The sequence below is a fragment of the Vicia villosa genome, linkage group LG2, assembly GCF_029867415.1.
Source record: "Vicia villosa cultivar HV-30 ecotype Madison, WI linkage group LG2, Vvil1.0, whole genome shotgun sequence".
Lineage (NCBI taxonomy): Eukaryota > Viridiplantae > Streptophyta > Magnoliopsida > Fabales > Fabaceae > Vicia > Vicia villosa.
In genome coordinates this window covers 220,757,040-220,782,288 of record NC_081181.1, presented here as the reverse complement: position 1 = coordinate 220,782,288, position 25,249 = coordinate 220,757,040, and the positions used below count along the sequence as shown (strand labels likewise).

Below are 25,249 nucleotides of genomic sequence, written 5' to 3'. Positions count from 1 at the left end.
AATTCAGAGATTGCAATATTGAAAAGAAAAACTAATTAGAAAACAAAGACATTGATTGAGTTATTGGGTTGATGGCTTAATATATAGGGATTAAATATTTTGTTTGATAGAGTTTTTAAGAAATAAAACATAAATCTTTAATTAATACTTATACTATTTAAGGCTGAAATTATTAGTTTCGATTTAAATAGTAATTATAATTTGTATTCTTATCTAGAATTAATTTTTCCAACTAAGGTTGATTTATGACCGATGTGATTCAATTAATTTCCAATTTAAAATTGGTAAGTTATAGAAAAAATGGTATTTTATAATTAATGGAAATTTAAAATTGGTAAGTTATAATAAATTATTATCTATGGTTAATTTAGGATCAATTCCATTACTTACGAGTGTAAAATGGTATTTTATAATTAATTTTTATCTACCGTTGGTTTTTTTTTATCAAGGTTGATTTAAGATTCATTGTATTAATTTTGGTTTTAAAAATGGTATGCCCATAACTAAATCTTATATGAGTTTGATTTTTCCAAATAGGGTTGATTTAATACTGATCATATTATTCAGATTTAATAAAAAATATTATCATCAATATTTTTACTATATATGAAATCTAATGTTTTATTGAATTATTACTGATGAATATTGATTTTGTAAAGTATAAAATATATCTATATTAATTTTTTATTGAATTTATCTTTCATTAAAAAATTTAACAAAATTTTAATATCTGACTCAAATTAGATCTTATCTCTGACTCAAACAAACACACAAATTGAAACATGACTCTTTTATAAAAATATTGTGTAATGACCTAATATTTATTAATGATTGAAACTAAACTAGAACAGTATTAGGTAATAAAAAAAATAATAAATAATATGAATATTTTAATCAAACAAACACACGAATTGGAATATCACTCTTTTATAAAAATATTGTGCAATAACTCAATATTTATTAGTGACTGAAACTAAAATAGAACAGTATTAAGTAATAAAAAGATAAAAAAATAAAAAATAATATGAATATTTAATCAAACAAACTCACAAATTGGAACATCATCCTTTTATAAAAATATTGTGTAATGACCCAATATTTATTAATGATTGAAGTTAAAATAGAACAGTATTAGGTAATAAAAAAAGAAAAAATAATAAATAATATGAATATTTTAATCTACTCTCTGTTGGGATCTAATTTTAAAAAAATATATTTTCCAACATGCGATGCTTCAAAATCTGTACCCACAAAATAAATATAATTACAAATTAACAAACAATAATAATAAAATTAAGAATAGAAGAATATAAATATATAAAAGATAAATATATGAGACAATAATAATGAATTGACACTCTTTTTTATTTTAAATATATTTTATTTACTATATTATTTATAGAAATGTAATACAATATAAGATGAATAATATTTTTTACTAAAATAAAATATATTTAATAATTCTTCAAGTTCTCTTATCTGCACAAAAAATCAATAATTAGTAAATAATAAAAATCTATTTCAGGCTTGTTTTGTTTTCGTATTGTTTACTATTAAATTTATATGAAAATGAAAGAGATATAATTTTTTTTAGAGATTCAAGAAGACTTATGAACAAACCTTTAGTTGTAAAAATGTCAAATTAAAATTGAGAGAGATTTAAGAAGCCTTACGAACAAACCTGCTAATTTATACTTATTAGTTGTAAAAATGTGAAATTAAAATAGAGAGATTCAAAAAGCCTCATGAACAAACCCTAATTATCAATTGTAAAATTGTGAAGAAATCCTAGGTTTAAAAATATATTCTTAGAAATATAGTTATCATGATTCCATTAATATAATTCTTTCTATAATAGAAAGTACATACACCCACAAAAGAAAAGATTACACAACGATTAATTTAGGAGTAGCAATACCCCTTACATCACTATTATAAATCTCTCTAATCAACAAAGTCGTCGAAGACAGTAATTTCCATATCAAGATTACACCATCAATTTACTAACGCATCTGCACACCGGTTTGCTTTTCGGAAACAAGAGACAATCTCAATATTTCAATTTTTGTCCAACATGCGCCTAATCTTCTTAACTAACGAACACCCACTCAGCAAGGTAAGCTTCTCAGATTTGTTAGCATTCACCATCATTGTGGAATCTACATTAATTTCGACATCTTTAAAACCCATCCGCCAAGCTAAACTAATTTCCATTAATTTTAAACCATGAAACAAACACACCCCTAGTATTTATTTCTTTACATAGATAACAGTCTTTTTTTATAGAAACTAAACCATTTCATTAATAATAAAATTGTGAATACATGTATGTACATCGTTAAAATATGAAAACTAGCAAGAGATGGAGCCGCCTTAGCCAAAGCATGAGCAACCTCATTAGCTTGTCTTCTAATAAACTTAACATGAAAGTTCCTAGCAGAGTTAGTCAGAAGCTGATAACAGACTCGAATAATGGCGCCGAAATCTGAGTCGTTTGGCTTAGAGATATCCACTACAGTTTTAGAATTCGACTTGAAATCCACATTATCATAGCCCATTTCCAATACCCATTTAATAGAAGCCAATAGACCTAGAGCTTCGCCGGTATCAAAATTAGTAATAGGTGAAAATCATTTTGTCTGTGCTGCAATAAACATACCTTCATCGTTTCTGATACAGGCACCTATACCGACCTTGTTATTAGAAAAAGATGCATCAATGTTGCATTTTAACCGACCATAGGGTGGCTTACACCACTTAGTATCAGTTGTCGGTTGCTCTATGGGAGAAGCTATGTTTCTGATCTGTTGGGGTCTCTCCAACCTAATAATATATGAGAACCTCACAAGCTGATATTATCTAGAGGATCCTCGATTTGATTCCAAAGAGCATTGTTTCTACTTTTCCAAATACTCCACATAATAGTTGAAAAGACCGCTTGATTTTCATGATTAGAGACCTGCAGAAAAGAAAACACAAAAATAAAGTCTCCTCCATTATTGACCAACTGCTGAATAGTGTGCTAGAGCCCTACTTTTTCCCAACAGACGATACTTTTAGGACACTGAAAATATAAATGATTATTATTCTCATAATCGTTCCCATATATCACACAACTCTTAGGACACCCGACACCTTTGTCAATGAGACGCGTTCTAGTAGGCACACAATTCGTACATATACGCCAAAGAAAGTTCGTGACTCTTGGAGGGATCTTCATCTTCCAAATTAAATCCCAATTTTCAATAATACAAAGATGAGAGGTGTCAATGGCTTCGTTAATACAGTAATGATAGGCACTACGCACAGAAAATACCATTCTTCTCAAGATTCCAAACTATTTTATCCTCGTGAACCGCTTCGAATAATGGAGTGTTGACAATTTTCGCCGTCACTCCACCACCTACTAACGGATAAATCAAATTCAAATTCCATTGTTTACCAGTCGAGCTAATAAGATTCGAAACTTTGAGATTTGCCACCATCTAATTATTTGGCCACAGATAAGTAACCGCAGAGCTATCATGTAACTAGTTTTGATCCCAAACCGGGATACACTCGCCCGTACCAATACTCCACTTGTAACCTCCTCTCACCAGAAATTTAGCACTCCAAATACTACGCTAAACATAACTCGGATTACGTCCAATCTCTGATTTTAGAAAATCAAAATAAGGAAAATATCTAGCCTTGTAAAGGCGCGAAACCAGAGTGTTAGGCTTAGTCATAAGACTCCAAGCTTGTTTACTTAACATTGCATAATTGAAAGCACTTAGATTTTTGAACCCCATACCACCGACGTTCTTAGGCATAGACAACTTGTCCCACGATAACCAATGAATACCTTTTGAACTATCTCTTTTATGACCCCGCCAGAACAAATTCAACATTTTCTCAGTTTCATCATTCAAGGAGGAAGGAAATAAGAAAATACTCATAATATATGTCAGAACAGATTGGAGAACAGATTTTATTAGTGTTTCCCTACCTGCTTGCGAGAGACTTTGACTACTCCAAGAATTTATCTTCTTCCGAATTTTGTCTTTGATAAACTTGAAAGTAGCTTTCCTGTTTCTTCCTATCATAAAAGGGACTCCAAGGTATTTCCCGGTACCCAATACGTGTTGAACTCCTAAAGTGCCAGCCAAAAGATTTTTAAGAACAGAATCAACATTTCTACTACAATAGAATTCGGACTTTTGGAAATTGACAGCTTGACCGAAGGCTTCTTCATAGGTGGTAAGAATACTCTTCATCATATTTGCTTCGCTAATAGCTCCTTTAAAGAAGAGAAAACAATCGTTGGCAAAGAGTAAATGAGAGATAATGGGAGCATTATGTTCAATTTTTACACTGTGAATATCCCCTCGCGCTTCTACTTGTTTAATAAGAGCTGAAAGTCCTTTAGAGCATAAAATAAACAAATATGGGGACAAAGGATCACCTTGCCGCAAACCCTGACCCGGAACAATCGGACCCACCATCTTTCCATTCACACCCACAGAATAATCAACAGTTTCCACACAAAGCATAATTCACCCAATCCATTTTTGACAGAAACCCTTAGTGGAAATCACATCCTTAAGATAGTCCCAATCAATCCTATCGTGACCTTTGCTGATATCAAGTTTAAGAGCTATGTCACCAATATTACCTCTGGTCTTAGCCTTCATATGATGAACCACCTCAATAGTTGCCATGGCATTGTCCAAAATAGATCTTCCCGGCACAAAAGCCGATTGGTTTTCAGAAATTCATTTGTCGAGGACTCTCTTAAGCCGATTAGCGAGAACTTTAGCTATAATTTTATACAAAACATTGCACAGAGCAATCGGTCTCGAATCTTTCATGGTAGATTTGGACTCTCCTTTCGGTATAAGAGTGATATTTGTCGAATTAAGCTTTTCAGGAAAAATACCGCTTTCAAGCCATAAGCAGCTAGCGTTGAAAATTTCGACCCCACATATATCCCAAAACTGATGGTAGAAACCAAGATTAAAACCGTCAGGACCCGGACTTTTATCAGCTTGCATAGAAAAAATAGCCTCTTTAAATTCAGCAATAACAAATGGATTAGTCAACATAACATTATCTTCAGTAGAGATGGATGTGCTAATAGCTTGAAGAAACTGGTCCCGAGAACTTAGCTTCTTCTGAAATAAATCAATAAAGTAATCGTGAGCTAATTTACACATCCCTTCCGGCAAACTAATAACTTCCCCATTATTGTTGGTGTGTAAAAGAATTGTTTTAACTTTCTTCCTAGTAGAAGCTAAAATGTGAAAGAAGCAAGTATTTAAATCCCCATCCTTATACCAATGCACTTTTGCTCTTTGTTTCTAGAAAATATCGTCTTTAACTAGAAGAGTGTTCATGCGGCATTTAAGGGTTGTGAAGTAATTAATTTTATCACTCCAACATGTTGTCTTACTATGTTAATCTTTCTATTGATGCTCTCAATTTCATTTCTTGTCTTGTTACTATTATCTTTACTCCAATGAAGCAAACTATCCCCGCACACTTCCAATTTGTCCATGATACTGTCATGATCTTCACCATACCTATGCCACTGCTCCTGCACAAAGTCTCTGAAACCTAGCTCCTTCAACCAAGCATTCTCGAATCTGAATCCTTTCCGAGCCATTACATATGACGTAGATGGATCGCAACAAAGAAGGACAGGGTAATGATCAAAAGTGGCAACCGTTAAACTTTTCACTTTAGCATTCGGAAACAGCTTACACCAATTTTTGTTTGCCATAGCTCTATCTAATTTTTCTTCGACTGATTTTGTCGTGCCTAAACTTTTTAACCACGTGAAAGTGTAACCTTCCATGAGAATATCTACCAAACCCGCATCTTGAACCGCTTGTTTGAAGCCGCTGATTAACCAGTTTGGTCTTTCCACTCTTCCTTTTTTTTTCATCAGGCGAGAGAATATCATTGAAATCTCCTAAGATACTCCAAGGTAAGTTGGAACTATCAGCGAGATTACGAATTAATTTCCATGAAATCCTCTTACGAGAACCTTCAGGATGGCCATAGTATCCAGTGAGCCTCCAATTACCAACTCTCGTGACGTGAACAATAACATCAATATGATTATTAGAATAACTCTAAATTGAACAATTTTTAGCATACTTATACAAAATTGCCAGCTCACCACCTCTGCCTTCTCTATTTACTGTAAAGCAAGACTCAAAACCCAACAAATACCGTAACTCTTCAATTTTATTAGCATAACTTATTGTTTCAAACAGAAATAAAACATATGGTTTATATCTTTGGATGAGGTATTTTAAGTTCGAAACTGTGCTCGGGCTACCTAGACCCCGACAGTTCCAACTAATAACATTCATGGCTCTTGGCAGGCCTGATTAACAGTGCCCGCCATTACAATATCGACATCATTACAAACTTCAGCTTGCATGGTAGTGTCATTTCCAGCAACTAATTTGAATTTTCCAGAATCATCACTATAAACTATGTCTTCATTCACACTTTTCGCCACTTCTTGATTTGCCACAGCTGGTCCATTCTCCTTTGTTCGGGACCTTCTCTTCATACTTAAGCCTGCAGCACTATCTTCAAAAGCACGGTTTCCTTCTTCCAGCAGAATGTTTTTTATCGAAACTTTGCGGCGAGCTTGATTTTTCATAGAGACCTTAGCAGTAGGATTTTGATAGAGTTTTGTCTAGCTGAATTATCTCTGACAGTTATACGCTCCATCTTGGATCAAGTAGCAGTTTTCATCCTTCCCGTAACCTATTTCGTGTCTTCCACAGCTTGCATATTGAGGACTTCCGGGTTATTTTCGAAATTCTGAGATGTAGCAAAATTTTCATAAATAAACTTGCTTCCATCATGAGAGTTTTGAGATGTTTCCTGGGCCTGGATCTTTCTCCCTCTGTCTACATTTTCTGTAACCGTCAGAGCATTGCTACCTTGGATAATTTGCGACCTGTTTATATAAACGCTACCACGACCACCATTGTCATCATTCTTCTGCCCCCCCTCCTTCGTTTATCAGCAACATTTATATCTGTAAACGTGGGCACTGAATAAAAGTGATAATAGTCCATGTTTTTTATTTTTATTTATTTAAGAGTGAAGATCCTAAAAAAATAGACCTAATTTAATCCCTTACAAAATTTAACCAGATCATATTAGTTCTTCTGCTAATATTCTTTTTAAATTGTTTTTTTCTTATTTTTAAACCGGTTTTTTCATATTTTTAAACCATGAATGGACCGCCACATTGATTTTTATTTTTAAACAATTGTGAATTAATAACATTAAAAAGCCAAAATTGTTCTTTATAAGGAATAAAACTCAGGATCTTTAAATGTAATATCCCACATTGTGTAGGCATGATTATTTACATGCATTATAAATGAGTAAGACGGTGAGTGGATTAGTTAGAATAAAAAAGAATTGGTTGGAGACCAACTATATGGCAAAATTGTAAATATGACTTGGTTGGAGGACCTAAGGGACTTTGATATCTAATTGCATGGGCATAAGCTCTTGTATAGAAGAGAAGGCATATTTGTTTCATTCCAAAATCAGAATTTGGAAGGGTAGAGAGAGTGGTACCTAGTGAAACAAGAAAGAGAAAGGAGAAAGAAGTTCATCATTTTCATATGTTCATTTTCGTATTCCATGGTGCAGCTCCACTAAATCAGGTATATCTCTCAACTCGTAACTCCGATCGTAACGATTCTGGTCCCATTGGAAAGCTAACGAATTTCTCTTCGATTTGCACCTATGGTTCGCGTTCATAGCTTCTGTTTTGGAGGAGAAAATTGAGCTCGAAGTTGGGACATGCATGCTGATTGTGTGTTAAAGAGTGGATACGGGTTTGATGAAGATGAAGTGAAACTTTGACTATGGTGAGGGTTCAATGGCTGCATGATCGTCCTCTCAACCTCCTTTTAGCAAGGTGAGTCCTTAGATAGTGACTTGGGGGTGTTGCATGTAAGGGTTTGTGATTGGGGATTTAGGGATTGTGAGATAAAGCATAATATGTGATTACTAAAATTTGTTTATGTGATAATAACTGAATCTGTGTTTTTCTTATCAATTGCATGCTATAGATTGCTAAATATAATGAGACTCGTAATTGGAATGTTATAGGTAATTATATTGGGATTGGTTTAGGTTTGGGACTGTTTTAGAACCTTTAGAATGCAGAAAATTCATTTCTGATGCAGTGTAATCGGTTACGGGGTTTTGCGTAACCGGTTACGCTGCTGAAAATGCAATTCTGGGCTATTTTTCGTGCCCGTAACCGGTTACGGATTTGGCGTAACCCGTTACGCTGGGTTAAAAGGGAAAAATTAGCAAACTTCGGAAATTCGTAACTTTTGGCTCGAGTATCGGAATTGCGCAAACTTTATATCGTTGGAAAGCTAGCGACGTGTACTTTCTAATAAAATTAGTCCCCAAACCAGAATGTTTGATTTAATAATAGTGGATCCCCACTTAGTGAATCAATGAATTAGTATGGGAACTTATGTATTTACCAATTGATTAATAATTATTATATTAAGCATGGCATAGTTTGTTTATTGCTTATTATGATTGTGATACCCATATTTGAAAGCGTTATGCCATAATGTTTTATACATGGAAATCTATGGACTCCATCGTTTTGGTTAAACGATTGGATTGATTACATTGTTTGTGACCTTGACTTTATGTCATATTTCTGTATGCTTGAATCGAAGTGGCCGGCAGGCTAGATTGGGACGCTGCTCTGACCGTGTAGTCTATGAGCCCTCCCGGACCGTGTAGTCCAATGGAATAACCCGTTCATGTGTATTGTTCGATATGGTGTGCATCTGAGCTACCGTTGCAGTGTGCTTGTGAGTTTCCGTACGGGGTTTTACTCACTTGGCGTTAACACACTTGCGTGCTCGGTATGGTGGGGTTATGCGGCTATGTAGGCTAATGCATAATGAGGTAACTCACCTCTAGTGAAGTCACGTAGACTAACACTAGGCTTTCGCCCGATGGGCTCAGGCGTCAAGGTGGCGGTTTGTACTCGGCGTAACTCACTAGCGTGAAGGAGGTTAACAGGACAATGACGCCAATTAGGCCAGGTCATCGCACGGCCATTTAGGCTTGTGTGGACTCGTTTAACCATCCTGCAGTGTGCTTGTACAAGTCCCTTGACAAATAGGCAGGAGGTTACTCATCGAGGATGCATTTATTCCATAATCCTAGCCGGGGTTGTTTACACTTCTGGATTCCCCGTATGTGGATGCGGGTTTGCATACTTGTTTGCTATACTACGTGTATTTGTTTGAGACAAGTCTAATGGTGGGCGAGTCACTTGTTTGCTCCGTACTTGTACCGGACGTGAGGTTGAACCCTGGATCAATGGTGGATTCAGTTTTGTTGATGCATGTACCCTATAGTACCGAGTGGACCCATAGGATAGGAGGACTCACTGAGATTTAGTAATCTCACCCCAATTAACTTATATTTTTTTTTCAGGTGCAGTTTAGTAGCGTTTGGTCAGTAACAGGTTTGGACTGAAGACTTGGAAGTGGTGTTGGCTCGAAGACCTCGTTGGTTTGACATTCCGCTGTGCGAGATCCATTGAAGACTCATGTATTATGCTTCTTAGTAGAATTTCATGTTGTATTTTATATGGATCTTTCTATAACTACAGCTTTTGTATGTACTCAATATCAATTTTAACGTTTCATGCATAATATACTAGTCAGTTATGTATGGGGTGTTACAGTTGGTATCAGAGCAGGTCGATTCTCGGCCGAGCCATGAGACATCACTAGCAGTTCCTTTCCTCCTCTCAAGTGTGCATTGCCAGCCTGATTTTACTGATATCTCATTCAGTTGTTGAACTTGATCAACTCATCGACTGAGTGTGAGACAGTAGGATTACGGCAGAGCCGCCACGAGGACTCGTAAACCTGTAAGTGTTGTGAACCCAAGTAGTTGAAGTGGGATGAGTAATAGATTTTTTGGACGTTGTAAGTGGATAATATTGGAGTCGTCAAGCTTAAGGAGAGCGTTTGACGCGAAGTAGTGATACCCGAACTGTCAAGATGTGGATGGAGACAACTAGAACCCCCAGGATTTTGACTGAACGAAGTGAAGATTTCTCTAAGTCTTGGTAATAGCAAGGAAAATCCAAATAGGATTGAGTAGGAGCCTTGTAAGTGAGATTCCTCGAAGGTGATGAGCTCTGAATTAGTAGGATTCAGTACTGATAATGCTGCCGGTGTTAAGTGTGACGGGTGAGCTGATAGCACAGAATGGCCTCTGGAAATTCGGACAGAAGAGTTAGACCTTCCTGATTGCGCTGGTACGGACAATAATTGGATGGATGAAGTATTAGATCCTGATCCAACTTGAAGTACCCTAAGCGAGAGTAGCTACCTAGTAGATGTTGGTGGAATGTATGAGTGTGGTAACTTACGATCGGGCGAGGCTTGAATACCCGGTCGATAGAAGAGGATATGTATTTCTGTTCTTATCATTTTATATTTAAGTTCTAGAACTACGCTAGATAGAATATAAAATGATGTAGAAACGTGAAATGCAGTAACCTAAGTTCTTGTTAGTTGATGTTCGTCTGACCCCGAGTGAAGCCGTAGAACTACGCTTGGCGTTGGGCATTCAGGCGAGTAGGAACTAAGATCTATCTGGAACGTCAGCAGGATGATAGCAGTTATGTTGGTTGTTAGGAACCATAGTATTCCTATCTGTACTGAATTATCCTTGAAATCTCATGCATGTGTGGGAGAAGTGGGTACGCGCACTGCATGGTAATCCGAAGTTGAACTTCAAATCTTCGTGCTTGGCGTTTTGGCTTTCCGAGTAAGTAAACCTTGGTGTGTAGCACTCTCAGGTTTTAGCATCCTGAGGAGTGTGATTCGAAGGACTTGAGGAACGATGAGCCTATTGGAAGCCTGTTCAGACACTTGTCGGTGCTGACAATAGGATACTCGTGGGGGTCATTATACGCCATTGAGGTAGTTGCCTGGATACATGGCTCGGAGTTAAACCACCATGTTGGTACTACCAGACGGGTATAATGCTGCAGTATCGCTATTATGCTCAAGATGCGTGAGTCATCCTTTTCCGACATGTGTGGGACAAAGGTGATCTGAAGCTCAAGGTAGAATTCTGATTTGGCACTTGTGAGATGCAGATCCAGACTCTCATAAGGTATGTGGGATAAGAATCTATACGTCGCGCTCGATAGTAGAGGAGTGACTAGACAGCCGATGGTGAAATGGATCAAGATCCAATGCTATACTTATGGAGACCCTGAGTGATCGTGATCGCGTGAGTTAGTATCAGATTGTACCTTGGAGACGTTCTCGTTTCATGAAGTGTTAAGTTGGCATTTTTCCATGAGTGTCTAGAGTGGGACTCATGTGCGCTCATAATATCCTGGTCAGCATAGTGAGTGGCTATCATGTACCATTGGCGACCGGTGATGGAATATGCAAGTTGTATCTTGGATCGGCTCGATGTGTGATGTGTCCGGTAAGGTATTGCTAGATACTCTGAATGGAGAAGTGTTAATCTTGGTAAAGCATGGACATTTTGGTTTGAGAACTGCTAAGGAGTTTATAAGAGAGATGTTCGAAGTGCAAAGTGCAAAGTGCAATTTCTTGCATTGTGGCTACACTCAGACTGTTGGAAGCACTGCAATGAAGGATGCAGCCGCTGAGGAAGTCAGTTCAGTGTCTGATTCAGAGGTGGAACATACGTTAGATAACTGTGTGAATGGAGTGTGGCTATGGGAGGATTGTTATATCAGTAATTCGCACGAGTTATCAGAGGTGATACTACGCTAAGAGAATGAAGTTGTTTGGTTGGAAATAAGCAATGTTAAACTGACAGAGCTACCGTAAGCTGCAAAGCGTTCATGAAGGGATTGTTATGCCGGTTAAGTAACAAGACTCGTTGTAAGGGGAGTACTCAACCTCAAGTGGTAGTCAACAATGGATGTACATGGAGTTCTGGCACGTGTTGTAATTGGACAGCTGTAGATAAGGAATTATTGTGTATTAATGGAAACTAAGTGAATTATGGATATAATGTGACTCAGGGAATTTCAAGGTGTGTGACTTGATGGAATCAGAGTAGCGCAACGGATCAAGGAAGAATCAGATAAGTTGAGGTGGGAACGAACAGACTGTTTGTAGGATTTTATGTTGGGATGAAAGTATCTTCCTAAGGGAAATTGTCGAAGCAGCGTTTCGTTCGTTCTAGTCTCTCAAGGATCACCATAACTCGATAGGTGTTGTCAATGGACCAGCTTGGGAATACATTTTTATGGATGGCATGTGGTCCGACGTTCGTAGGTCATCAGTTTAGCTTACAAGTCACGAGAGTTGGACTGAGTATCAGACCGTCGAAATGCTGAAGGCTAGAGACGACATTCAGTTAGTGCAAGTTCTTTGTGGTTATGCCTTGTGTATTGTGATTGTACAGGAAGACTGACACAATGGTTACAGGTCAGTTGTTAAATTTCGCCTTTTATCAGTAGAATCTTGTACGAAGTTGTCGAATGTCAAGGCTATAGTTGCAAGATGATTACACCTTCGCGGTTTACGGTGACAGTTATTATGTCTAGACTGGAGTCAGGGTTAAAGTAATGAGATTCAGTTGTATAAGTAAAGGTAAACTCGGGACAATCATCCTAAGACTTGGGAATCGGAAATTAAGACCGAGGAATTTGGAGATCACATAATGATATTGTATGGACTCGAGTGGAGAATAATTTGAAGTGTTTTATCGCAGAAGTGACGTTGTAGCAGTAATTCTCAAATGGAAAGTAATTCAAGGAGCTAAGTGAATCAGTAATGTTTGTTGAATAAGGGTGAACACACCGGAGAATGAAACGAAGGATATCCGACATGAGTGGATTATTAGAGTTTTTGAAGTTCTGGAGATTCAGTGCAGAGCAGTGAAGGTCAAGGACCCTGGAAGGATCTTTCCCCAGATATGTCAAGACGAAGTATCTGGATAGACGTGTTGCTTGAGAGTCAAGGTTCTAACCATGCATAGTGGGACGCAGGTGTTTTGGCAGATTATGTTTCTTCGTATGGAATGACCCTCAGACAGAGTAGTGAGGCTACCAAAAGAGAAATGTAAGGAACATTTCATCCCCTGGTTGGTATAGATTTGGACACGTTGTTTTCGTGGCGATCAGAAAGAATTCGAGGACGAATTCAATTTAAGGGAGGGAGAATGTAATATCCCACATTGTGTGGGCATGATTATTTATATGCATTATAAATGAGTAAGACGGTGAGTGGATTAGTTAGAATAAAAAAGAATTGGTTGGAGACCAACTATATGGCAAAATTGTAAATATGACTTGGTTGGAGGACCTAAGGGACTTTGATATCTAATTGCATGGGCATAAGCTCTTGTATAGAAGAGAAGGCATATTTGTTTCATTCCAAAATCAGAATTTGGAAGGGTAGAGAGAGTGGTACCTAGTGAAACAAGAAAGAGAAAGGAGAAAGAAGTTCATCATTTTCATATGTTCATTTTCGTATTCTATGGTGCAGCTCCACTAAATCAAGTATATCTCTCAACTCGTAACTCCGATCGTAACGATTCTGGTCCCATTGGAAAGCTAACGAATTTCTCTTCGATTTGCACCTATGGTTCGCGTTCATAGCTTCTGTTTTGGAGGAGAAAATTGAGCTCGAAGTTGGGACATGCATGCTGATTGTGTGTTAAAGAGTGGATACGGGTTTGATGAAGATGAAGTGAAACTTTGACTATGGTGAGGGTTCAATGGCTTCATGATCGTCCTCTCAACCTCCTTTTAGCAAGGTGAGTCCTTAGATAGTGACTTGGGGGTGTTGCATGTAAGGGTTTGTGATTGGGGATTTAGGGATTGTGAGATAAAGCATAATATGTGATTACTAAAATTTGTTTATGTGATAATAACTGAATCTGTGTTTTTCTTATCAATTGCATGCTATAGATTGCTAAATATAATGAGACTCGTAATTGGAATGTTATAGGTAATTATATTGGGATTGGTTTAGGTTTGGGACTGTTTTAGAACCTTTAGAATGCAAAAAATTCATTTCTGATGCAGTGTAATCGGTTACGGGGTTTTGCGTAACCGGTTACGCTGCTGAAAATGCAATTCTGGGCTATTTTTCGTGCCCGTAACCGGTTACGGATTTGGCGTAACCCGTTACGCTGGGTTAAAAGGGAAAAATTAGCAAACTTCGGAAATTCGTAACTTTTGGATCGGGTATCGGAATTGCGCAAACTTTATATCGTTGGAAAGCTAGCGACGTGTACTTTCTAATAAAATTAGTCCCCAAACCAGAATGTTTGATTTAATAATAGTGGATCCCCACTTAGTGAATCAATGAATTAGTATGGGAACTTATGTATTTACCAATTGATTAATAATTATTATATTAAGCATGGCATAGTTTGTTTATTGCTTATTATGATTGTGATACCCATATTTGAAAGCGTTATGCCATAATGTTTTATACATGGAAATCTATGGACTCCATCGTTTTGGTTAAACGATTGGATTGATTGCATTGTTTGTGACCTTGACTTTATGTCATATTTCTGTATGCTTGAATCGAAGTGGCCGGCAGGCTAGATTGGGACGCTGCTCTGACCGTGTAGTCTATGAGCCCTCCCGGACCGTGTAGTCCAATGGAATAACCCGTTCATGTGTATTGTTCGATATGGTGTGCATCTGAGCTACCGTTGCAGTGTGCTTGTGAGTTTCCGTACGGGGTTTTACTCACTTGGCGTTAACACACTTGCGTGCTCGGTATGGTGGGGTTATGCGGCTATGTAGGCTAATGCATAATGAGGTAACTCACCTCTAGTGAAGTCACGTAGACTAACACTAGGCTTTCGCCCGATGGGCTCAGGCGTCAAGGTGGCGGTTTGTACTCGGCGTAACTCACTAGCGTGAAGGAGGTTAACAGGACAATGACGCCAATTAGGCCAGGTCATCGCACGGCCATTTAGGCTTGTGTGGACTCGTTTAACCATCCTGCAGTGTGCTTGTACAAGTCCCTTGACAAATAGGCAGGAGGTTACTCATCGAGGATGCATTTATTCCATAATCCTAGCCGGGGTTGTTTACACTTCTGGATTCCCCGTATGTGGATGCGGGTTTGCATACTTGTTTGCTATACTACGTGTATTTGTTTGAGACAAGTCTAATGGTGGACGAGTCACTTGTTTGCTCCGTACTTGTACCGGACGTGAGGTTGAACCCTGGATCAATGGTGGATTCGGTTTTGTTGATGCATGTACCCTGTAGTACCGAGTGGACCCATAGGATAGGAGGACTCACTGAGATTTAGTAATCTCACCCCAATCAACTTATATTTTTTTCAGGTGCAGTTTAGTAGCGTTTGGTCAGTAACAGGTTTGGACTGAAGACTTGGAAGTGGTGTTGGCTCGAAGACCTCGTTGGTTTGACATTCCGCTGTGCGAGATCCATTGAAGACTCGTGTATTATGCTTCTTAGTAGAATTTCATGTTGTATTTTATATGGATCTTTCTATAACTACAGCTTTTGTATGTACTCAATATCAATTTTAACGTTTCATGCATAATATACTAGTCAGTTATGTATGGGGTGTTACATTAAAAGACATCTTTGTTTCTTTACCACTAGGCTAATTTATATTCATGACAAGTAATTCTCATGATTTCTACTAATATTAACAAATTTTATACATAAATTTTTATCTATAAGGTTTCAAATCCAAGTCCCTTCAGGTTAAATGATATTCACTTTTCAACTAGACAAATCAATTTCTATTGTTAACAAAGTGACTATCATTTACAACTAGAAAAATCAATTTTATTATTAGTAAAGTGACTATTATTTACAAGACAAATCAATTTCTATTTTTTAATAAAGTGACTATCATTTACAACTAGACAAATCAATTTCTATTGTTAGTAAAGTGACTATCACTTACAACTAGACAAATCAATTTTTATTATTAATAAAGTGATTAATTATCATTTACAACTAGACAAATCAATTTCTATCATTAGTAAAGCGACTATCATTTATAATTAGATAAATCAATTTCTATTGTGTTAATAAAGTGATTATCATTTACAACTAGATAAATCAATTTCTACGGTTAGTAAAATAACTATCAATAACAACGAGACAAATCAATTTCTATTGTTAGTAAAGTAACTATCATTTACGGATGAACAAATTAATTTCTATTGTAGTAAATTGACTGTCATTTAATCTGAAGGGACTTGGGTTCGAGACCCTATTGGTACATTGGTCTAGTGGTAAAGAGTTGTTTAAGATTACTAGAAATCACGAGAATTATTTATCATGAATGTACATTGGTCTAATAGTAAAGAAGTAAAATGTGATTTAAAGGGCCTGAATTCAACTTCATTTTATTGTGAAGAACTAATATGTGTTGTGTAATTTTTGTGAGGGACCAAAATGAATTTTCACACTTTATTTAATTAGTCAAATTGATGTAGTGGAATTCAAGAACCACGTTTTGTTTTTAAATATTATGCCTTTTCAAATTATTATGAAAATATATTTTAATTGTTTGAAAATTTATTTATTTATTAGCTTTTTATTTATTTATTATTAGAAAATTTTGGTGGGAATTTTAACAGAAAATTTTAGTTGAAAAAGTTAGGATTATAAATTAGTAAGATGATTTGACTTTTAAAAAGAGGAAACGTCCTAAGTTATTTAAAATAATTAAATCACGACTTTCTCTATATATTGTTTGTCTCTATATATTGTTTGTGTTATTTAAAAAGAAACCATTTTGAATTAAAATCAATTTAGTTTCTTTATTATTAATATAACTATTATATTTTGGCTTCATTCATGATTCAATATTATACTAGATCAATAAAGGATATCCAATTCTTTTGTTTCTCATTAATTGATGTTAACTAAGGCTTTGTTTCGTAAAACTAGCGGATAGTTATAGCTTATAGCTGGTAGTTTATAGTTGGTGACTGATAGTTGATAAGTTAATATGAGTGTTTTATAAATTAGCAGTTTCATTAGCTGATAGATACAAAATGACATAAAATATTATTTTAATTAATAAGAGTAATAATAATTTATTAAAATAATAAATATAAATAAATAAAAAGTCACAAGCTAAAAGCTACAAACTCAAAAACTAATTTAAATAGCTTTTAAAAAAAAATTAAAACTACTAAAAAAATTACAAACTAAAAGCTAAAATAGTACTCCAAACCAGACCCCAAATAAAAGTAATAAGAATGGACATGACCAAATCTCTAAAAGCTAAAATTAGAGAAGAAAAGTAATAAGAATGGACATGTCTCATCTTCTTCAACCATACAAACACTTCCAAAAAAACTTATTACGTGATGTGATTATAAAAGTGGGCTCTCAATCTTTCATTGATTTTTACAAAATAAAAGTGTGTTGCAAAGACTTTCTCAAAGTTGTACAAAAAATATATGTGTTACAAAATATATTTTTGGATAGTTTACCTTCATTCAATGAAATCCTAATGAAAATGGGTTGTTATTTTTTATACATTGCATGGAAAGTGAAATTATTGAGAGCTTGTATAGAGAAAGGTTAGTTAAATACAGGGTCGGCTCAAATAAATTAGGGACCTTATTCTGTTTTTTATTTATAGTAAATCACTAATAAAATAAAATATAGTTTATTAATTTTTTAGTCAAGAAAAATAAATATTATTAGTATAATAGTTTTTTTTAATTCGTATTCATAATGATAACAAATATAAAAAAAAAACAAATATTCAAATTTGAATGAAGAGGTATTGACATTAAACCGTTTAAATAAATCTTATCAAAATTATTATAACATCCTAATATAGATTAGTCTAAGTTAAAAAAAAAAAATTATTAATATTTATTTAACAAATTTATAGGTTTAATAGTTAGTTTAAATAAACTAAAAGATATGAAAGAAAAAATTCAATGAACCGCTATACATATTATTATATAACCATACTACAATACTAATAGATACATCCCAAATCCTATACTATATTACTATAGTTGAATTGAGGCCCCTTAGATATTTGGGGCCCTGTGTTGTGCCACTAGTTGCACAGGCACAGGGTCGGGCCTGCTTAAATATTTTAATTATCCGAATAGAAATATTGATGATTTTTAGAGCTTAAAGGTTGCAGCTCAAAAATTTCATAAGAAAACGATATGTGTATGAAATGATTTTGTTTTGTTCTGAGGATTGAGAATCAAGAAAACTAGGACTTGAGTATATGCGTTGTTTGAGAATGTCAAAGTGTATTATGAGTTCAAGAATGTATAAAATTTAACAATTTTTTTATGGAAAAATAATGGTATGTTGGTGCGCAATCAAACTCCGATATGCAACTGCCATGGTTGGAGAGTGAAAGAATGTCGAGGGTCATTATTGGATGATGAAGATGATGATATAGAATTGTGTGAAAATTGTAGATGGGATTATGAATTAGAATTATTTTATAAATTATTTAATATTCACTAGTTTTATTTGGAGTTTCTTGAAATGTTAGAATGTATTACATTTATGAGAAACATTTATATGGATCAAAAATCATATTAAGTTATGTATTACATTTATTTAGTTTATGCGAGTTTGTTTGAGTAACTTTATCGGCAAGTTCCTTTTATCAAGATGAAGCATGCGGCTTACTACAGTAACTACTATTACCTTGTCCATGGTGAGGACAGATTTGAATCCTCTCCTTCAATTTCTTCTCTATTTATCTCTAATATTTTCTCTCTTTTCTTCTTTTTATCAATTTTTTTATACCATTAATTTTATTACACTTGATTTTGGTTCAATTACTATTTTTTAGTATTGGCCTGGACAGGAAATAAATTGAAATAAATTTTGCAATGTTGCTCAAGACAAGCTTCAAATTCTCAAGGTACTAATCTTTTTATCTACCATAATTTTTTACTATCATATAGATTTTTTTTCTCTTGAATATTCCTATAGATAAAATATTTCATGAATTGTAATATATTTGATAGTTTACTATTTGAATGCTAATTATGACAAATTTGCAATGTTGATTGGTTTGTGCAAAATAGCAATTCCATCCTGAGTATTCTGCCTCCAAACTTGTCTGGTCATTCTCTTCTCCACATAAGTAACTCCAATGGCATTAAGAGAAATAGTCAATTTAAATTCAATAACTACTTATTGGATCTAGATGGGTTCTATGAGATGGCAAGAGTTTCGTGGGAGAAACCTGTGAGGGGAGATCCAATGCATAGATTGTGGATCAAACTTCATAGACTGAAAGCTGATGTGAAGAAGTTCAGTAAATAGGCTGGTAATATGAAGACAAAAATGAATGAAGTCAGAACCAAACTTCATACTGCATAGAGTGATCTCATTCAGAATAGAAATGACAGGACTACTATTGGGAGGGTTAAGCAGCTTTCAGAGGAGCTTATCAAATTACATAATCATGAGGAGGCTAGGCTTATACAGAGGACCAAAATAAATTGGATCAGACAAGGTGATGAGAACTCTCATTTTTTCTATGCATACCTAAAATCTAGACAAAACAGAAACTGTATAAAATATCTGCAGAGAGATAGTGGTGACATTGTTTCTGGTCAGAGTGATATGGAGAAGGAAGTCATGGATTTTTACAGTAGTTTAATGGGGGACAGTGCTAAGAGTATAAAATATATTAATATTGAAGCCATGAGAGAGGGAAAGCAACTTGAAGTGCATCATAAACTCTTCCTTGTTAGTAAGATCACTCATAAGGAAATTGATGAAGCAATTAAAGATATAGGTGACAACAAATCTCCTGGCATAATGGGTTTAGTGCTAAGTTCTTTAAAAAATGCTGGTATTTCTTGAAGGAGGATGTTAGGGAGGCTGTCAACGAGTTCTTCAGCACAGGGATGATGCACAAACAATTCAATAAAACTGTGGTCACTCTAATACCTAAGGGTGATAGTGCAAAGAGCATTAGAGACTTTAGGCCTATTGCAGGCTGCACAATTTTTCTGAAGATTGTCTCAAAAGTCATAACTGCAAGAATGAGAAGTGTCATGCCTGAGATCATCAATAAGAACCAAGCTGCCTTTGTAGCAGGGCAAGATATCCACAATCACATCCACTTGGCCTATGAACTAATAAAAGGATATGGTAGGAAAAAAGGCACACCTAGATGTATGTTCCAAATAGACCTTCAAAAGGCCTATGATATGGTGCATTAGGGTGCTTTGGAATGTGTCATGAAGGAAATGGTTTCCCTTGTACCTTTGTTCAGTGGATCATGAATATTGTCTCAACTGTCTCCTATACTTTCAAGGTCAATGGAAAGTACACAGAGAATATGCAAGCAAAAAGAGGGATAAGACATGGTGATATTGTCTCTCCTTTGTTGTTTGTCATTATGGTGGAATATCTAAATAGATGTATGATGAAGATGCAGAAAAATCCTGATTTTAAACATCATGCCAAGTGTGAATCTATGGCCCTGACTAACCTTGCATTTGCAGATGATATTCTTCTATTCTGTAGGGGAGATGAGGATAACACCATCGTGCCTTGGTACAGTTTGATGTTACACAACTTGGCTAGACCAAAGGCTCGGATCACCCTTTGGCTGCTATGCCATGGGCATCTCCCCACTAAGGATAGACTGAACCGGTTTGGCATTATCTCGAATACTACGTGCAGTATGTGTGGCAAGGAAGTGGAAAATGCAGACCATGTTTTCTTCTCTTGTGATGAAACTGCAGGGATATGGTAAGGGATTCTCCAATGGTTGAACTTTGGTCACAACATTCAGCCTTGGAGTAGAGACTTGAACTGGATTTTGGCAAAAACAAAAGGAAAAGGATGGAGAGCTAGGATACTCCAAATGGCTATAACTGAAACTATTCATGAAGTTTGGCTATTAGAAGTGCTATAGTCTTCAAGAATGATACTTATAGGAATAATACCATAGATAGAATTAAAAATAGTGTTTTATATAGAGGTTGGAGAAATAGGAGAATTAGAGTGCATATTGCAACTCTAATGGTATAGGTTTTGATTGGTGGCTGAATCCTTTTGGATTGCCTTGTTTGTATTGACTTTTTTGATTTAATATATTGTTTGGTTAAAAAAAACAAAAAAAAAACAAAAAAATTATGACAAATTTGTATAATATCTTGAACCCCAGACAACGGCAAGTGATCGTTAGCATTTTTTTTTATATATTTATTGCTTTTGTTTAATTAGTTGGTTGGTTTAGTGAAAGTTAAGAGATATTGTCGTATTGATATAAGAATGTTGGTCTTTGTATAGCCTTGTAATTCTTGATGGTTATTATGTTATGAGAATTTATTTTAAACTCTTATGAAATTTTTTGACATAATTATTGTCCTATTTTTTTTATGAAAGTTTGAGTTTTTTTTAATCAATTTGAACGACTTGTGGGGTTTTTAACTGCTGAAATAAAACCTCCTTAATTTATTCACGTGCACTATGTAATTAACAAAAAAACTCTCTATAATCCTTTTAAAAAGACACAAAAAAAACCCGACAGAACTGATATATTAACGTCCCAATGCATTTGTTCACATTCCAAGCTTGTAGTGTTTGTGTGATGAGGTGTGTAAGAAATAACAACGACTAACCTGAAAGATAACATTCTGAACTTTATTTTAAATTGATACAATTTTAAAGTAACTTTAACTCAATAAAAAAATGATATATAGAATATCATGATTTCATTATTTTAACTTATTTAATATTTCTTTTTTATAAAATTGTATTTAAGAAAATATTAATTATTAAATTTTTAATGTTAAAAAGAATATTATGAAACAATTTAAAGAGAAAACACAGTGTTAAGAGTAGTAAATTTTAGGGTTAAATATATTTTTATCCTAATAAATATCTTAAGTTTTGACTTTTAATTTTTATCAAAAAAATATATGTTTTAGGCTTTACAAAATTGGTTTTGCATGACGTTTTTGTACTTCTACAAAAATTAAAACTGTATATAACTAATTTTGTAGGAACTAAAACATGAGTAAAAATTGATAATTTTGTAGGGACCAAAAATATACTTAATTCTAAATTTTAATATTAGAAATAATACAAATTTTAATATTAGAATCATGTTATCAAAAATAATTTTTGAGAATAAAAACAAAAAGAGTGAACATGTACCATCTTCTTCTTCCTCCGTCATTCAATCACTTCCTAGAAACTTGTTATTTCACATGTTTACAGATATAGAGGTTCTCAATCATTCGACAATCTTCATCGAATGAAAATATGCTGCAAAGACTTTCTTGAAGTCTATGAAGAAAGTTATGTTTTACAAAAAAAAAAACATCCTTTGACAACTTTTCATTCATCCAATGAATTCCTAATGAATATTAGTGTCGAAACCTTTATATTTTATTTCTTTATTTAATTCTAAAAAATTAATTATAGCAAACACTTAAAATTGTATAGATGGAAAATAAAGAATAAAATTGAAAGACAAAAGTCAATGTAAATGTAATAGAAAGGGAAGAAATAATGTAATGTTTGTGGACACGGGATAACTGATGTTGGTCTTTAAAGTGATGAAGAACTTATTATGGCTTTGAGTTAAGCAATTAGGACAAATATGTACATATTGGTCCTTAAATAATTTTATAATTTGTTATTGGATCTTACATTATATTCTTCTTATTTTGTAAGCTCTTTTATTAGTATCGTATTTATTTGAGAATTTTATTTTACAAATTATGATATAAATTAATTTTATTAGGATATTTAATAATTTATTTATTTATTTTTTAGTTTAAATTTAATATACAGTTCAACTACGGTTGAATTGATTGATCTATGAACCGCATGTTTTAACGATTCTTTCTCCAGTTCGATTTTTAAAACATTGATTGCAACCCATAACTCTATTCTAGTTTTTCTTTTCAATATTGCAATCCTTCAATCATGTCATCATCGGAAATAAAATTAGAGAAGAAAAGTAATAATAATGAACATGTCTCATCTTCTTCAACCATACAAACACTTTCAAAAGACTTATTACGTGATGTGATTATAAAAGTAGGCTCTCAATCTTTCATTGATAAAAGTGTGTTGCAAATGTTCTGAATGCGATTCCCATATATTCGCTTTCGTTTTACCGTGCTCCAAAGAAGGTTTTAAAAGAAATCGTTAGCATCCAACGTAAATTCTTATGGAGAGGGGTGGATGGAGGTGGTGGGATTAATTGGGTTAGTTGGCGTAGTGTTTGTAAGCCGAAGGCGGAAGGTGGGCTAAGCATCCGTGATGTCGATAGCATGAATGTGTCCCTTCTCATGAAGTGGAAGTGGCGAATCATGACAGAGGAAAACGCAATCTGGTCTAATATCCTCAAGCATAGATACTCCAAACCCGTGGTGAAGATGTTTGTCAATGACAAAGTAGTTTTAACCCGGAACGACTCCATTTGGTGGCGGAATTTGTTAATGATTAATGACTGTGCTGGATCCAATGGTGTTTCCATCTCTGACTTGTTTTTTTGCAGGGTAAATTCCGGCGAGAATGTGTCTTTTTGGTTCAGCAAGTGGGCTGGAAACCAAGTCATTTCCGAAGCCTTCCCAGAACTTTACAACCATGCGAACAACCCATGTATGACTGTGGCGGACGCTGGTTTTTGGCAAGATGGAACTTGGGTCTGGGACAGCGATCGTTGGATTCGTAACGATGACGAAGAGACCGTTTCGGAGTTACTGGAGCAGCTGGTGGATATGCTGCCTCTGTTGGATCCGGCAAGCACGGGCAGGGACGAATTTAATTGGGCAGAGGACGATTCGCACAGCTTCACTGTAAAAGATTGTGTGACAATAATTAAGAGAGGTGGTTTTTCTGTGGGGCTGCAGGAAGAGGTTCTGAGCAGGATTTCTTTCATTTGGAAGCTCAAAATTCCTTCTAAAGTGGGAATTTTCTTATGGAGATTTTCTTTAGCAAGATTGCCTACTAAAGATCAACTGAAAAAGAGAGGGATCCTGAACGAAGATAGCGACTGTTGCTGTGTGTTTTGTTTTCAGGTTTTGGAGGACAATTACCACCTTTTTGATGGGTGCACTATTACTAGAAGAATTTGGCACAAAGTAGGAGAGTGGATTGGAACAACTTCGATTAATTTATCGAACGAAGAGCTGAGGAACTTTCCGGATAACTTCACAAAAATTAAGGTGGTAGACGAACGATTAACTGTAGGTATCATTTGGTCGGCGGTTCTGTGGAATTTGTGGATTATTCGTAATAGCATTCTGTTTAGTGGTAACGTGTTTACCTTTGACGAGTGTTATAGTGCTATAGTGCTCACCTCGTGGAAATGGTTTAGGTCAGTTAATGATTCTTCTACGGCTTGTAATTTTCACTTTTGGAACATTTTACCTCTGTCTTGTATAAAGAGGTAATTTTCCGTCTTTTGTAGCTCCTTGTTCATATATATATATATATATATATATATATATATATATATATATATATATATATATATATATATATATATATATATATCATTACTTATTAAAAAAATAAAAAACTTTCTCAAAGTTGTACAAGAAATATATGTGTTACAAAATATATTTTTGGATAGTTTACCTTCATTCAATGAAATCCTAATGAAAATGCGTTGTTATTTTTTATACATTGCATGGAAAATGAAAATATTGAGAGCATGTACAGAGAGAAGTTACTTAAATACAGGGCCGGCCCAAATAAATTAGGGGTCTGTTCTATTTTTTATTTTTAATAAATCACTAATAAAATAAAATGTAATTTATTCTCTAATTTTTTAGTCAAGAAAAATAAATATTATTAGTATAATAGTTTTTTTAGTTCGTATTCATAATAAAAATTATAAAAAATAAATAAATAACAAATATTCAAATTTGAATGAAGAGGTATTGACATTATTAACAAATTTATAGGTTTAATAGTTAGTTTAAATAAACTAAAAGATATGAAAGAAAAAAATCAATGAATTGCTATCCATATTATTATATCACCAGACTACAATATTAATAGATACATCCCAAATCCTATACTATATTACTATAGTTTAATTGAGGCCCCCTAGATATTTGGGGTTATGTGTTGTGTTACTAGTTGCACAGGCACAGGACCGAACCTGCTTAAATATTTTAATTATCCAAATGGAAATATTGATGATTTTTAGAGCTTAAAGGTTGTAGCTCA

At 34.6% G+C, this 25,249-nt stretch overlaps 1 protein-coding gene across 1 annotated transcript; it reads left to right on the top strand.

The window, feature by feature from the left end:
• The first annotated feature begins 19,252 nt into the window (after positions 1–19,252).
• On the top strand, positions 19,253–24,465 carry LOC131651391 (uncharacterized). The gene is made up of 4 exons (XM_058921057.1): positions 19,253–19,344; positions 19,444–19,786; positions 19,906–20,256; positions 23,134–24,465. Exons 1-4 carry the CDS (start codon positions 19,253–19,255, stop codon positions 24,463–24,465), a joined length of 2,118 nt encoding a protein of 705 aa, XP_058777040.1.
• Positions 24,466–25,249: the final 784 nt, after the last annotated feature.